General features: G+C 46.2%; 1 protein-coding gene and 1 long non-coding RNA gene across 5 annotated transcripts in view; one reads left to right on the plus strand and one right to left on the minus strand.

The window, feature by feature from the left end:
• LOC119087889 overlaps positions 1 to 2,047 on the plus strand; it is a 16,337-nt gene extending 14,290 nt beyond the window's left edge. Inside the window, exon 4 of the long non-coding RNA XR_005091398.1 lies at positions 925 to 2,047. This is a non-coding gene — a long non-coding RNA (uncharacterized LOC119087889). The remainder of the gene's footprint in view (positions 1 to 924) is intronic.
• The window catches only part of Nphp1 (nephrocystin 1), a 50,245-nt gene that overhangs the window by 3,097 nt on the left and 33,904 nt on the right, over positions 1 to 13,244 (minus strand). For all 4 annotated transcript variants that reach the window (XM_028893389.2, XM_028893392.2, XM_028893391.2 and 1 more), the window contains exons 15-18: positions 12,604 to 12,680; positions 10,203 to 10,302; positions 4,133 to 4,245; positions 2,056 to 2,129 (exon numbers count right to left, since the gene is read on the minus strand). In XM_028893389.2, the coding sequence (XP_028749222.1) occupies positions 2,056 to 2,129; positions 4,133 to 4,245; positions 10,203 to 10,302; positions 12,604 to 12,680 (364 nt within the window). The remainder of the gene's footprint in view (positions 1 to 2,055; positions 2,130 to 4,132; positions 4,246 to 10,202; positions 10,303 to 12,603; positions 12,681 to 13,244) is intronic.

Raw genomic sequence — 13,244 nt, forward strand, 5'->3', positions numbered from 1 at the left:
CAGTCTTGGTATGGTCAGGGTTATTTCTACCTCCTGGAACTATGACATCCCACCCAATTAACTTGTACCTACTGCCTCTAGGTTGAGAGAACCTATCCAGAGCTACAGCCTTTTACAGCAGGCCAGGTGTCATTATTATTAAAACACTAATCACAAACTGAACTCAGCTAAGTAAAGCCAGGAGACTCACATACTTCAAATGTAAATCTTAGACAATATGGCTTAATGTGAATGCCACTTAGTAACTTAGACTCACTGTCTGGAAAATGGCCAACTGTTTGTCAGTCAGGTATGAAGACTCAACCTTAGCTTTTAGCCCACAGAAAGCAGTGCAGGATTTCACACAGAGGGACTCGGTGGGGATAGAAAGCATGTGTGTGTTTTTTTTTTGGGGGGGTCACTGCCCCCTCACCAAGACCCAATCCTTTCCTTCTAAATCAAACAGAAGCCTATCTTTCCCAGCTCCCTTCAAGTTAAGAGGATCGCATGACTGGTTCTGGCCAATGAAATGTGAGCAGAAGTGATCAGGCTCTTGAGGCAAGGACAGTGGAAATCCCAAGGTCAACCTTCACCTTTTCCTGTAGGGAAAAAGAGCAAAAGAGAGAGCTACTCATTCCAGATGGTTCTAGAAGAGAAGAGGGCTTTCACCAGCCTTCGTCTTTGGGTAACTATGGAATGGAGTCATGCTGGATGACTACCATGAGTGAGGAACAACCCTTTTCTAAACACCCTACCCCAGGCTGCTTCTCAGACCTCCACTACGAAGCCTGCCTGCTTTCTTGACCTCTGACTTAGAAAGTACACCTGGCCCTCTCCTTCTTCCAACTCCCTCCCCCTGCATCGGCCGAGATCCTCAGTCTGCTGGTCCTGTTGTTTTTGTCTCTCAGAATCCAATATGAACATATTCTTGCTCTGTTCTTGTAGGTTCCTCTGATATTAAAGCTGGCAAACTCGTCTTCAACCATAAAAGCCCATTGTTCTAAAGGTTGTACCACGAGATGGGATTATAACTGGACCATGGCTTCCCTTCAAGAAAGCTATGTCCAAGAACACCGGACACAGCTTACTTCATGGATAAAACCTAATAAAACTCCTCAAGTTTCCTTCTGGGTCTCTTCTAAAATCCTTTACCTAGAAGACAAAGAACCTATAAAAGGGAGCTTATGCCTCCCTGTCTCATGACATTGCTCTCAGCAAGAATTTCAACTGACATGGCCACAGTCCTGCTGGACATGTGCTGTTCCTGCCTCTCTGCACTGCCAGAAGAATCATCCTTCAGTGAAACGTCCTGGTCACCCAGCACTCCCTGCCTTCCTCGATCTCCACATGCAGCCTCTGGTCTTGACCACTCATGGCTCCTCCCCATATATCACGCCAGACTGGATCCAATCTGCCTCAAAAGGTTTCTGTTGATCCCCCCACATCTGTGCCATCATCCCTGTCAACAGGTCAAAGTGTGGCCCCAGCCTTTCATTAGGTCCCTTTCACCTAAGGATCTTTAATGAGACAGAGTTCTGATCATCATTTGCTGCTTTCATTAAATCTTTGAGGCTTCCAAAACAAACCTGGCCATGGCACCTACCATATTATCTGTATATGAGCTTTGCATGGTCACAAGGCTTCTCTTTTTGTTGACACTAAAGCTTCAGGCTGAGACACATAAGACAGTGGTTTTGGAAATTCAAATTTAGCCCAAAATCCAAGATTTCAAACTGTTCACTTTAATATCCAGCCGCTATTTCAGATAGCACAGTATGCTGAATTCAATTAAAGAATGTTATGCTCACCCTGACTCTCCTGAAAGTTTAGCCCGCTGTCCACAGACTGCTCTGGAGTTTCGCTCTTAGAGCACCCTCTTGGGCATCTTACATGGCAGAATGTAACAGGCCAGAAAGTACAGTGCTGAACTCAGCAGTCCCCCTGCTTCAGGAAAGGTAGCCCCTGGGGAGTAATATTCATTATGCTTGGAAGGATGAAACTGAGTTAGCTAGACAATGAACAGGAACTGGGAAATACCAGGTTACAGCAGGTTTCATCATAGTACGTGGTACCCACCCTGAGAGCATCCATCACGTCGGGCTGTTCCAGGAGCATAGGGAAGGTGGCCAGCATGGGATGACTAATTAAATCTGAAACACACATCAGGAAGAGTTCAAACTTTATTCGGATTTTACTGTATTTGATCTCAGTATATGTATTCAGGTTAAAATTATTATGCCAATTATTTGCTGATAACACTTTTACACACTTTGACTCCCAAGAGGGTTCAGAGGCTCAAAGCTGTCCCCTTTAATTTTTCTGTGTCTCTACATCTGGGAAGTTCTGAAATGGGGTGCCAGTGAGGGTGGCCATACTGTGTCCTCTGTACAAGAGTATGGAAGAAGGCAGAAGGGCAGTTAGAATTCACTGCAGTAAGCCCTCTACAAAGACACCTGCATCCACTCACAGGGTCATGGGCACTGCCCTTGCCCTGATGACCTCTCAAAGGCCCTTCCTCTTAAGACTACCATAGTGGCAACCCAGGAATTTCGAAAGAGACACATTCAAGCAGTAGTATTTGTTTCTGAATGCCAAGAGCAGTATATTCCACAATCCTGTGCCTCAGTAGAGAACTGCAGAGAACAGCCTCCTTGCCTCTAGGAACGCCAGGAAGCCTGCTTCTGAGCAGGGACCCTGGTGAAGGTTCCAAGTTGTTAACGCCAAGGGCACGTGATGGTTGAAGCCGAGAATCACTCCCTGGAGTCACAAATATTTCTGTGGATGTTTCTGTGCCTCTTTTGACTTTGTCCTACATTACTGGGGAAGACGATGGCGTAGACTCCTCTCTAACAGGGAATATAACAGTCCACAGTGTGAGGCATCACCAGGCTGCCCTGCTCCTGCTCCATCCATGCCTGCCTGCCCTCAACTTCGATCATGCCAGCATCCACGCATTTTCTTGTCTTGGACCTCCAGGCACATCGGTTACTCTAATCAGAAATGATTCTCTCACACATCTCCCCATGGGTCTAGTCCCTTGTCAGGTTTCATTGTTGATATTATCTGCTCATGGAAGCCTTTCTTCTTGCTGCACATCAATTCAGGTCTTCTCGGTGCATATTCTCTCTGTGAAGTTTCCTTAAGACCAATTATTCTAAAAGGCTAAAGGGCGTGTGTTATTTTATTTTGAAGCCTGGTTGCTCCATTAGGGTGGTTACAGCCATACTTATTTCATTCGTCACACAATGGCACAACATCATAGCTCCAGCAGGCAACAGATATCTGGACACACTGATTTCTAGTTTTGGTGATACACAAAAAGAATTAAGATGTTTTACTTTGGGGCTAAGTTCTTATAGCACGTGCGCTCCTCTTGGGGAGTTCATTCATGTATGACAGTTTGTTGATTTTTAAAATTATTCTTAATATTTTACTTGGAAAAAAGTTTTGAACTCAAAACAAATGACCAAGGTTGGGGAGACGGTTGAATGGTGGAAGCATATGCTGTACCAACATAAGGACTGGAGTTTGCTCTCCCCAGAACCCACGCAAATGCCAGTGGGGCCTAACAGCCTACTCATACTCCAGTAGAGAGTGGATCCTAGAACTAGCCAGTCGAGCTGTATGGGAGAGCTCCGGCTCAGCTGAGGCCCTCCCTCAGTGAATAAGGTAGGGATGAAGGACGAAGATGCCCAATACTAAGCTTGGACCTCGACACCCACATGCATTCATGTGCACCCTTGCACATCCACTACACATACACAAAATTAAAGAGAAATACCAAGGATAAAACAGTGCATAGAAACTAGAACACTATTTGATTTACTGACTTGTGACCCACAGACACACTTCAATATTTTAAGAACAGCTATTTGGCATGACTCTGGTTTCTTCCTGAAAAGATGGCATGCATAGGTCACAGGTGAAAACAGGTGATTCCAAGACCGAAAAGAAAAGTGTTTCTACCCAGGCTCAGGATCTGAAAGCCCCAGAATGGAAAATTAGTGGGAAAGAACCGACTATATGTGAGCTCACAAAGCTGCTCCTAAGTGATGTGCTGACCCCAGCACATCTGCAGGCAGGAGGTACAGGCAGGCACAGCCATATACCTTCCAGGGTTACAGCATTAGCACAGGGAACAGCCCAAACTTACCAGCACTTTGCAGGTTCGCCCTGTCTCTCAGGAGTACATCTCCAAGAATTTGTCGGTAAAATATCAGTATATGAGCGGAGCACATACTTCCCACCAAGGTTTCTGGCAGCAGGCTAACAGGAGAAGAGAGGCATTCATTAAACAGACCCTTTCAGTCCAACCTACTGGATTTTTTCTTCTGGGTATGACTTGAATGAACAGTTCCAAGTTATACTTTATTATTGGAAAAAAGATTTTACAGCTTAAAGGAAAACTTACATCACAACTTGGGCACATGAAACCAGAGATAAATGGACTCCTCAGATACACACTTTTATGTCTCAGCACTGGGCTGCATGCTTGTGCTTCTACGCTAGTGTATACACCCGTGTTAAATGTCAAATCAAAAGGAAAGTCATTAATGTGTTGTTTTGGAAAGGGACTAGTGAGCTACAAGCTTGAACAAAAGCCTGTTGCTGCCAAGCCTGATGTGGTGGAAGAAGAGGAAATGCCAGTTCAGACTGTTCATGGGCTGGGTGGGACACAGGAGGCGGGACAGACCTGAAATGAATCCTGACTTTGCTACTTCCTAGCAGTCAGACGAGGGATTAATTAATCACTCTCTGTGTGCTTTTGTTTCTTTATTTGTAGGATGCCAAGTGTAATACCGGAATTTCAGGTTACTGAAAGGATTAAAATGAAGCAAGTGTAGCATTTAATACAGTGTCTAGTATATAGCAAGGGCTCAAAAAAAAAAAAAAAAAAAACAACCAAAAACCAACAATTTAATATTAAAGTTTAGATGGTACTAATTTAAAATAGATTATTATAACTTTGTGGTGCAATATATAAAAAAATTTCCATGGTAAACACACACACACACACACACACACACACACACACAAATATACATAATCTACAGACTATACACAAATGGAAATGGAAAAGTGTCAGTGCCAAAAAAAATCAACTAAACAGAAAGGAAAACTATATGAAAGAAAAAAGTTATAAGACATACAGAAAATAAGTAATAAAAATGACAAAATGATGGCACTCCCCATGGGCAACTATATTAAATGTAAGCGGATCAAAACTCCCCAATCAAAATGTATAGATTAGAAGAAAGAATTTTAAAAGTAAGTTCAACTATGTTATCTACAAGAGGCTTCCTTCAGATGCAGGAAAAACATAATTCAAAGGTTACAAAAAATTAGCCTCAATTTTTATAATTAATCCTTTATTTTAATATCTAGTGAATTTTAGAAGGGACAATGATCCCACAGCTGATGCTCAGGCTTCTGGCTGGTTGGAAGAGGAGATGGGTGTGGCCGTTAGGCTGGAGTGCAGGAGCAAAGGAGTCTATGGGTAAGTAGCTTCACGGAATGGAGAGGAGCATCCCCAGCCACTCCTTATCCCTGCATTTCTAGGGTGTCTTACCATAGTCACATGCACTATTCGGTTCACTGAGCACGAAAAAATACCGACGTGGTATAAAGTCAAGCTAGATTTCATGGGCTGACAGCTGAGGACCACTCACAGTGCCGATGCCACTATGCTGGGACTCCTGGGGTATTCTCCGTCTGCTGTGGCCTCTGTGGGCAGTGCTCCATGGCGTGCCAAGTACAGGGCTCATGCTGGAGACCTCACTGATTCTGCCAGGGGAAGGGGTGGGCCCTTCCTTCCTTCCACTGCCCCCTTTTCCTACAGATCTGTTTGCTCCATCTGTCTGGAGGGCGTGGGCACTCCTTAGTGTGGGCACTCCTTTCCCTCCACTTCCCTTCTTCATGAGGCAATGGTGTCTCATAGAAATTTTCTCATTTTTTCCACACCTAAGATGACCAGAAAGTTCTAAGCTAAAGGCTGAGCCCAAGAAGTGAAAACACACTTTCCTTTAACTCCACCTGGAAATCAGCAAACAGGAACAGAGTGCGGGAAATGGAATGAATGGGTCCAGCAATAACATTCTTACCATACTTTAAATAAGAGTAAACTATAAGTTAAAGAGAGAAATGGATGGAAAAACACTAAACAGATGAAGGAAAATAACTTCGTAGGGATTATAGAGACCACTGCTCTGGACCAATGTTTCCTGACATTCAGAACCCCGAGAGCTTCAACTCAGAACTCTCTCCTCAGGACATAGAAGTATGCCTTGGGTCAGACTGAATCAAGTTAAGCCCCTTTGGAAAATGACTCCAGGTGGGGTGTGGGGGTGGTCCATGTCTTTAATATCAGCGCTCAGGAGGCAGAGGCAGATGGATCTCTGTGAGTTCAAGGCCAGTCTGGCCTTCATAGGGAGTTCCAGGAGAGCCAGAGATACATAGTAGAGATACCCTATCTCAGAAAAAAAGAAAGAAAGAAAGAGAGAAAGAAAGAGAGAAAGAGAGAGAGAGAGAGAGAGAGAGAGAGAGAGAGAGAGAGAGAGGGAGGGAGGAGGGAGGGAGGAAGGGAGGGAGGGAGGGAGGAGGAGGGAGGAAGAGAAAGAAAGAAAGGAAGGAAGGAAGGAAGGAAGGAAGAAAGAAAGAAAGAAGGAAAATGGGACAAGTGTTGGTGGAGTTGAACATGGAGTTACTGTCAGGTAACAGCAACCACAAACTGAGGCTATGGGCCCAGGAGGTGTACGTCCTTCCTTGTTCAAAGAAACTGGTTCAAGAAGTGGGTCTTAGCCGGGTGATGGTGGCACACGCCTTTAATGCCAATACTCAGGGGGCAGAGGCAGGCAGATCTCTGAGTTCAAGGCCAGCCTGGTCTACAGAGCAAGTTGCAAGACAGCCAGGGCTACACCGAGAAGCTCTTGTTTCGAGAACCCAGAAGAGGTGGCTCTGCACTTTGTATCTTCATGTCTTCTGACACACAAATGATATATACCTAGGGCCTATGCAAAACTGCTGGATGGGTGAGGGGCCACAAGCAAGCAGGAGCTGAGTCTTAGGTGAAAATGGGCACCGATGAAAATTCAGTCTGGGCTTCTTGCCAGGGGCTCTGCCTACACTGTTATATGTGTCTTGGCATAATGGAGCCTCTCTCACCACTGAGTAGAACAGAACTGTATTTAAACAGGGATGAAGCTCGTCAACAGGGGAGGATGGGGCTAGAAGTGGGATATACCTGTGAAAGGGGGAGATAATGTGGAAAGTGTCATTACCCTTCTGGAACCCATGGAGAGTGGCTTGTTAGGGAAGTGAGGATGCTGAACAGGAGAACCCTGCCTGTCTTCCCTTCCCTGGTGTGGAAGCTCGGAGAACTGTGTGTAAAGCTCACATGCCTCTCACCTTGAACCCACAGCACAAGTCTCACAGCCCATAATCCTCTGGGCCCAGAAAGTCCATACATGCATGGCCTGGTTTCCATGAGAGCCAACCAGTGCTTGGCTCACATCCACAGGGTGCTCAAAGTAGAATGGCAATTCCCAGACATAGCTCAAGTCTGAGGGTCCACACAGCAGACAGGCAGGAGAGGCTGGGGACAGCGGGAGGGAAATCTCCGAGGAACACAAGAGGACACACAAGCAGGAAGAGCTCTACTTGGAAATCATGTCGCACATCTGTTTCTGTGCCTACTGTGAGCTGCACACTGTAAGGTGGGTCCCTGACGTCTGGGCTTTGGCTCATGACCCTACAACACAGGGCAGCATTCAGCACTTCAGACGGATGGCTGCCTTCCTGACCCCTGTGCCACACAGGCCAGTTTGATCCCGAGACAGTAAAGTGTATCTGAGAAGCAGAATTTGAGCCAAGGAAACAGCATTAAGAGCTGGAGTCTGGCCGCAGCTGAGCAGCAGGCAGCAGCAATAAGAAGGATGAAGACAGACATTTCTCTTATAAAGGCTGCTACTGTGAGGCTTTTGTTTTCTTCACCTTGAAAAGGAACAATTTTTCAAATAAGATTGGCCAAAAGTAGGGGAGGTGGATTAGAGGCTCTATGGATATCTAAGGAGGAAAAAAAAAATAAAAGAAAGCCAAGAGTAGCTAAGATCCACGAGCATATTATTAATGGTTGCCGACAGACTGAACTGTAAGTATACCTCACATTTCAGCATGAGGCTAGAACAAGGGCTGTCTGGACTGAGAGCTCAACCTGGGCTGAAAACAGCCATGTTCGAGGGGCAGACCAAGCCTTCTTTCACTTTCCTGCTTCATTACAAATTTTAAAACCATACCACTCACTTGTGTGCGTGGGTATGCGCATGCCATAGCGCGTACGCAGGGGAAAGAAGACCACCTTCAGGAGATGTTTCTCTCCTTCACCTCGTCTGACTCAGCGGCAAACACCTCGACCTGTGAGCCATCTTCCTGGCACCTCTTCCCCACCCCGTTGACTGGTGAGCAGTAAGCAGGTCCTGGCAGGGTGGCCCTCTGCAGCAGGCTCCACCCTATATATATTTTTCCCTCCCCCTGGCTCCCTACGTGCCCCACAGTCACACCTCTCCGGCCCTTCAAGGCCTATTTAAGTTCCCCGAGCTTACCAGCTAACACGCATGCTCATTTGAACAAATCCTGGAACGGCATTTACATTTATCTATGTATGAAATAATTACACTGGCGCACACAGCGGGCACCACTGTGTCTGGGTGTGTGCCGCATATTATAAATAGAGGCGAATTGTTTTTATATGCTTCCTTTTATCAAGTCTTATTGCAGCTTCGTAGGGCTGACATTGTTTTAAAGTGTGAGCTCCTGGGAGAGATGCTTACATGACTACAGGGCACTGAGTGAGGCGCTGGCAGACCTGAGATATATATCACTCACGTAAAATCATCACCCCAAGGAAATTCAAGTCAAAACAACAGGGGTAAACATTTCTCACATCAGAATGGTCCATCCCCTCCCCCCAAATAGATAATACCGAGTGCTGTCAAGAATGCCCAGTAACTGAAACAGATGCTTTGCTAGGCAGTGTAGACAGCACAGTCATGTGGACAACAGCCTGGTAGCTTCTTATCAAGTTAAGGCGGCACGATATGAGCTAGTAGCTCCACTCCTAGGCATTTGTACCCATAAGGAATGTAGACAGATGCACTGTATGTAAACATTATATGCAAGTATTTGGGGAAGTTTGATTCCTGACTGATCAGATCTAGAAACACCATTTAGAATGAAAAGGACCAAGTTACCAACATACCCGCAGCCTGGCTGAGCCGCCAGTGCATTTTGCTGAGTGAAAGAAAGCAGATTCCGAGTCTACACAGTACCACTCCTGATGGTTTGGAAAAGAGAGGTGTTAAGGAGGAAGACATGAGTGGCTGCTTGAGGCTGGAGCTGGGGAGCCCATCGACAGGAGACAGCTTTTTTCTCAACGAGAGAATGAGAATGCAGGGACTGTTACACCATCATGTACATTTGTCAAGACTTGAGAACTGCTTGGTCAAAAGGGAATTTTCCTACACACGGATTAGTCTTCTTAACCCTGACATGGAAAAGCAGGTCCCTTAGGACAGGGCGACACTGGTAAGCCCTGTCTATCCAAGAGTATCTAAATTATCTAACATGATATCTATCATTTAAAATCCTAGGGCTGGAGAATGACTCAGAGGTTAAGAGCACTGGCTGCTCTTCCAGAGATCCTGAGTTAAATTCCCAGCAACCACATGGTGGCTCAAAACCATCTATAATGAGATCTGGTGCACTCTTCTGGTGTGCAGGAATACACGCAGGCAGAACACTGTATATGTATATATAATTTTAAAAAAAATTTTAAAGAAAAAAGACATTATGCCTCATTAAAACAAAACAAAACAAAACAACCTAGGTGTATATGTGTGTGTATCACATGTGTGCAGGCACCCAGGGAAGTCAGAAGCGGGCATTGTATCCCCTAGAGATGGAGTTATGATGGCTGTAAGCTGCCTGACATGGGTATTGGGAAACAAACACAGGTCCTCTGCAAGTGCTGTTAACCACTGAGCTACCTCCCCTGGCCTTACATCTACCATTTGAGCTAACTGGAGAGGAAGTGAATCGAAGCCTTACTACTATTCTGTTGCCTGTATGGATTTTGGCAGAGTACTCAAAGATGCAAAGAGCAACTGACGAAAGTCAAGAAAGAAGCCCCCACCCCAGTTATCCCCGAGAGGGTCAGGCCAGCCACTCACCTGAGCATGGCCCTGGACCTCCTGTTCAGAGACCGCAGCTTCACCAGCAGTTGAGGCTGCCTCCGCATGCTTATCATCTGACGGAAAACACTGCCCTGTGCTACAAAGACATCAGGAACATGGAGACAGAGCTTAAGTGCTTGGGACAGTGCTCATTTAAACAAATATTCCGTGACAATCTTACAGCCAGTGGTGCTGGATTGCATGAAAGGCAGTGGTCCCCACCCAGCTTCTGTGAGCCTGTCTTGACATGAATGCCTATGAGTCTCGAGAGGGTACCTCACAGGCACCGTGATGGCTGCGCCGTGAAGAAAGGGAGCTGACAAAACACACCTGGCTCCAGGTAAACCCAACAGATCCACAGACTCCAAAGCCCTGTCTCTTCTGAAAGGTGGGACCCTGTACTGTGGGGCAGTGGCAAGGGTCGGGAGCACCAAGCCAGGACCAAGAGGGTGGAGGAGTGCCAAGGTACTGCATGTCTGTGGACTCTCACTCTATGAGGAAGGACCCTATCTGTCTTACTGTCCATTTTCCTGCTTCTCCAGCACACTGCTGGGTGGATGGTATTAAGGGCACTCAGGTTCTTTTGGAGGGCAACCTGACACACATTCAAATATCCTTTGAATTAGCTTGTCCTACTCCTTCTATATCTGTCACAAGTATTATGCTGGCAGTTTTATGTCAACTTGACACAAGCTAAAGTCATCTGAGAGATGGGAACCTCAGTTGAGAAAATGTCTTCATAAGATCAGGTTGCAGTTGGGTGGTGGTAGTGCAGGCCTTTAATCTCAGCACTTGGGAGGCAGAGACAGGTGAATCTCTGTGAGTTCCAGGCCAGTCGGTCTACAGCGTGAGTTCCAGGAAAGGCTCCAATGCTACAGAGAAACCTGGTCTCAAAAAACAAAACAAAACAAAACAACAACAACAACAACAAAAAAAACCAAACCAAAAAAACAAAAAAAACAAAAACCAAAAATCAAAAACCAAACAAAACTAAAGGTCAGGTTGCAGGTAAGCCTGTATGGCATTTTCTTCTTAATCAGTGATTGATGGGGGAAGGTCCAGCCCATTGTGGGTGGGGCTACCCCTGGGCTGGTGGTCCTGAGTTTTATAAGAAAGCAGGCTGAGCAAGCCATGAGGAGCAAGCCAGTAAGCACCAGGCTCCTGCCCTGTTTGAGTCCTGCCCTGACTTCCTTCCATGACGGACTACTGTGGTGATTTCCAAGAAAATGGCCCCCAAAGGGAGTGGCACTGTTGGGAAGTGTGGCTTGCTGGAATAGTTGCATCCTTGTTGGAGGACATGTGTCACTGTGGGGGGGGGTTCTGAGGTCTCCTATGCTTAAGCTATGCCCAGTGTGACAGATCACCTCCTATTGTCTGTGGATCAAGATGTAGACCTCTCAGCTCTTTTCTAGCACCATGTCTGCCTGTTTGCCACCATGCTTCCCGCCACCATGATAATGGACTAAACCTCTGAACTATAAGCCAGCCCTAATTAAACGTTTTCCTTATAGAGTTGCCGTGGTCATGGTATCTCTTCACAGCAATAGAAACCCCAACTAAGCCAAGTATCATTCCAGTGTCCAATAACAAGGAGCTGAGACAGGTCCCCATTCTCCACAGGTGCCTACCTTAGAGTCTCAGACGTGTTAGCAAAAGCCAAACACTCAGATGAAAGTGGCTTAATTTCCATACTAGTGACACATTAAGGTTTTGATTCTGAGTGGAGAGTGTCTCGTGAGGAAACAGTTGCATTCTCGCTCTCCATTGCTTGCTTCCTCTTTAAGGAAGGGAGGGTGATGCAGTTTGGATTGAGACATCACTCAAAGGCCTATGAGGGCTGGAGAGATGCTCAGTGGTTAAGAGCACTTGCTGCTCTTGCGGAGGACCCAGGTTCAGTTCCCAGCACCCACATAGTGCCTCACAACCATCTGTAACTGCAGTTCCAGGGCCTCTGACACCCTCTTCTTACCTCCACAGGCACCAAGCATGCGCGTGGTACAGACATTCATACATACATACACACACACACACACACACACACACACACACACACACACACACAAAACAAATCTTTTTTTTTTTTTTTAAAGACTTGTAAAGAAGAGGTAGTGGGACCTTTTGAGGGTAGGGCCTTCAGGGACACCTTTGGGCCACTGGGAGACATAGGGACCCTTGCCCTTCGGCCCTCCACTTCCCAGCCATCATGGGTGAAGAACTTCTTCACCACACACTTGACCCTGACGCTCTTTGGTGACACAGACCCAAAGCAACGGCGCAGTGACCACAGACTAAACCCTGTGGAAGTGTGGGTCCAAATAACCCCTCCCTCCTTTAACTTGCTTACGGCAGGGTCACGGTGCTAAGAAGCCCCTGACAGAGGGTTACACGTGGGCTGTACCTCTTCTGGACACTGAAGGGTCCACTTCAACGCCTTTTTCGTAAGGAGTGCCGCCTTTCAAGAAGAGTTCATACGTTCTGCAAAAGAACAGTATACATGATGAGTCTACGTCATGGGTGTCTGTGAACTAGACTCAGCCAGGAATACTTTTCAGCACAAAGGTATTCACGGGCACTTTATTCAACTCACTGGTAAATGAGAATCAAGGTCCTGACTCTTTCATGAGTAACATCTTAACAGACAGACGCTCTCCTCAGCACTAACTGCAGAAACTGTGGTTTTCCATGGGAAGAAGAAGGTTCTGACGTCACTAAAATGATTTGACTTTAATGATTTGTGCCAAGAAGTAATGGCTCTCGTTTCTCAAATGTATTGAGTCATTATGTGCAATGAAGTCATTATGAGTTTCTATATATTCCCCACACTTCCCTCTCTCTCTTGCTAGGCAGGCACCGGCTCTCTGAGTTGTTACCCCTGGGTCCCATGTGCTCCTCTTTTATGGAAGTGAAGCGAAAAGTTACTCCCACTCTGCTCCTTGGAGCAGTTGACCTGGATCCACCCACACAGCGCAAATGAACAAAAGTGGAGGCACACTGGTCACATCATTCTACAATTTCCTTCACACGACATACACTGGAGGG

Source organism: Peromyscus leucopus, chromosome 4 (assembly GCF_004664715.2).
Source record: "Peromyscus leucopus breed LL Stock chromosome 4, UCI_PerLeu_2.1, whole genome shotgun sequence".
Classification (NCBI taxonomy): Eukaryota; Metazoa; Chordata; class Mammalia; order Rodentia; family Cricetidae; genus Peromyscus; species Peromyscus leucopus.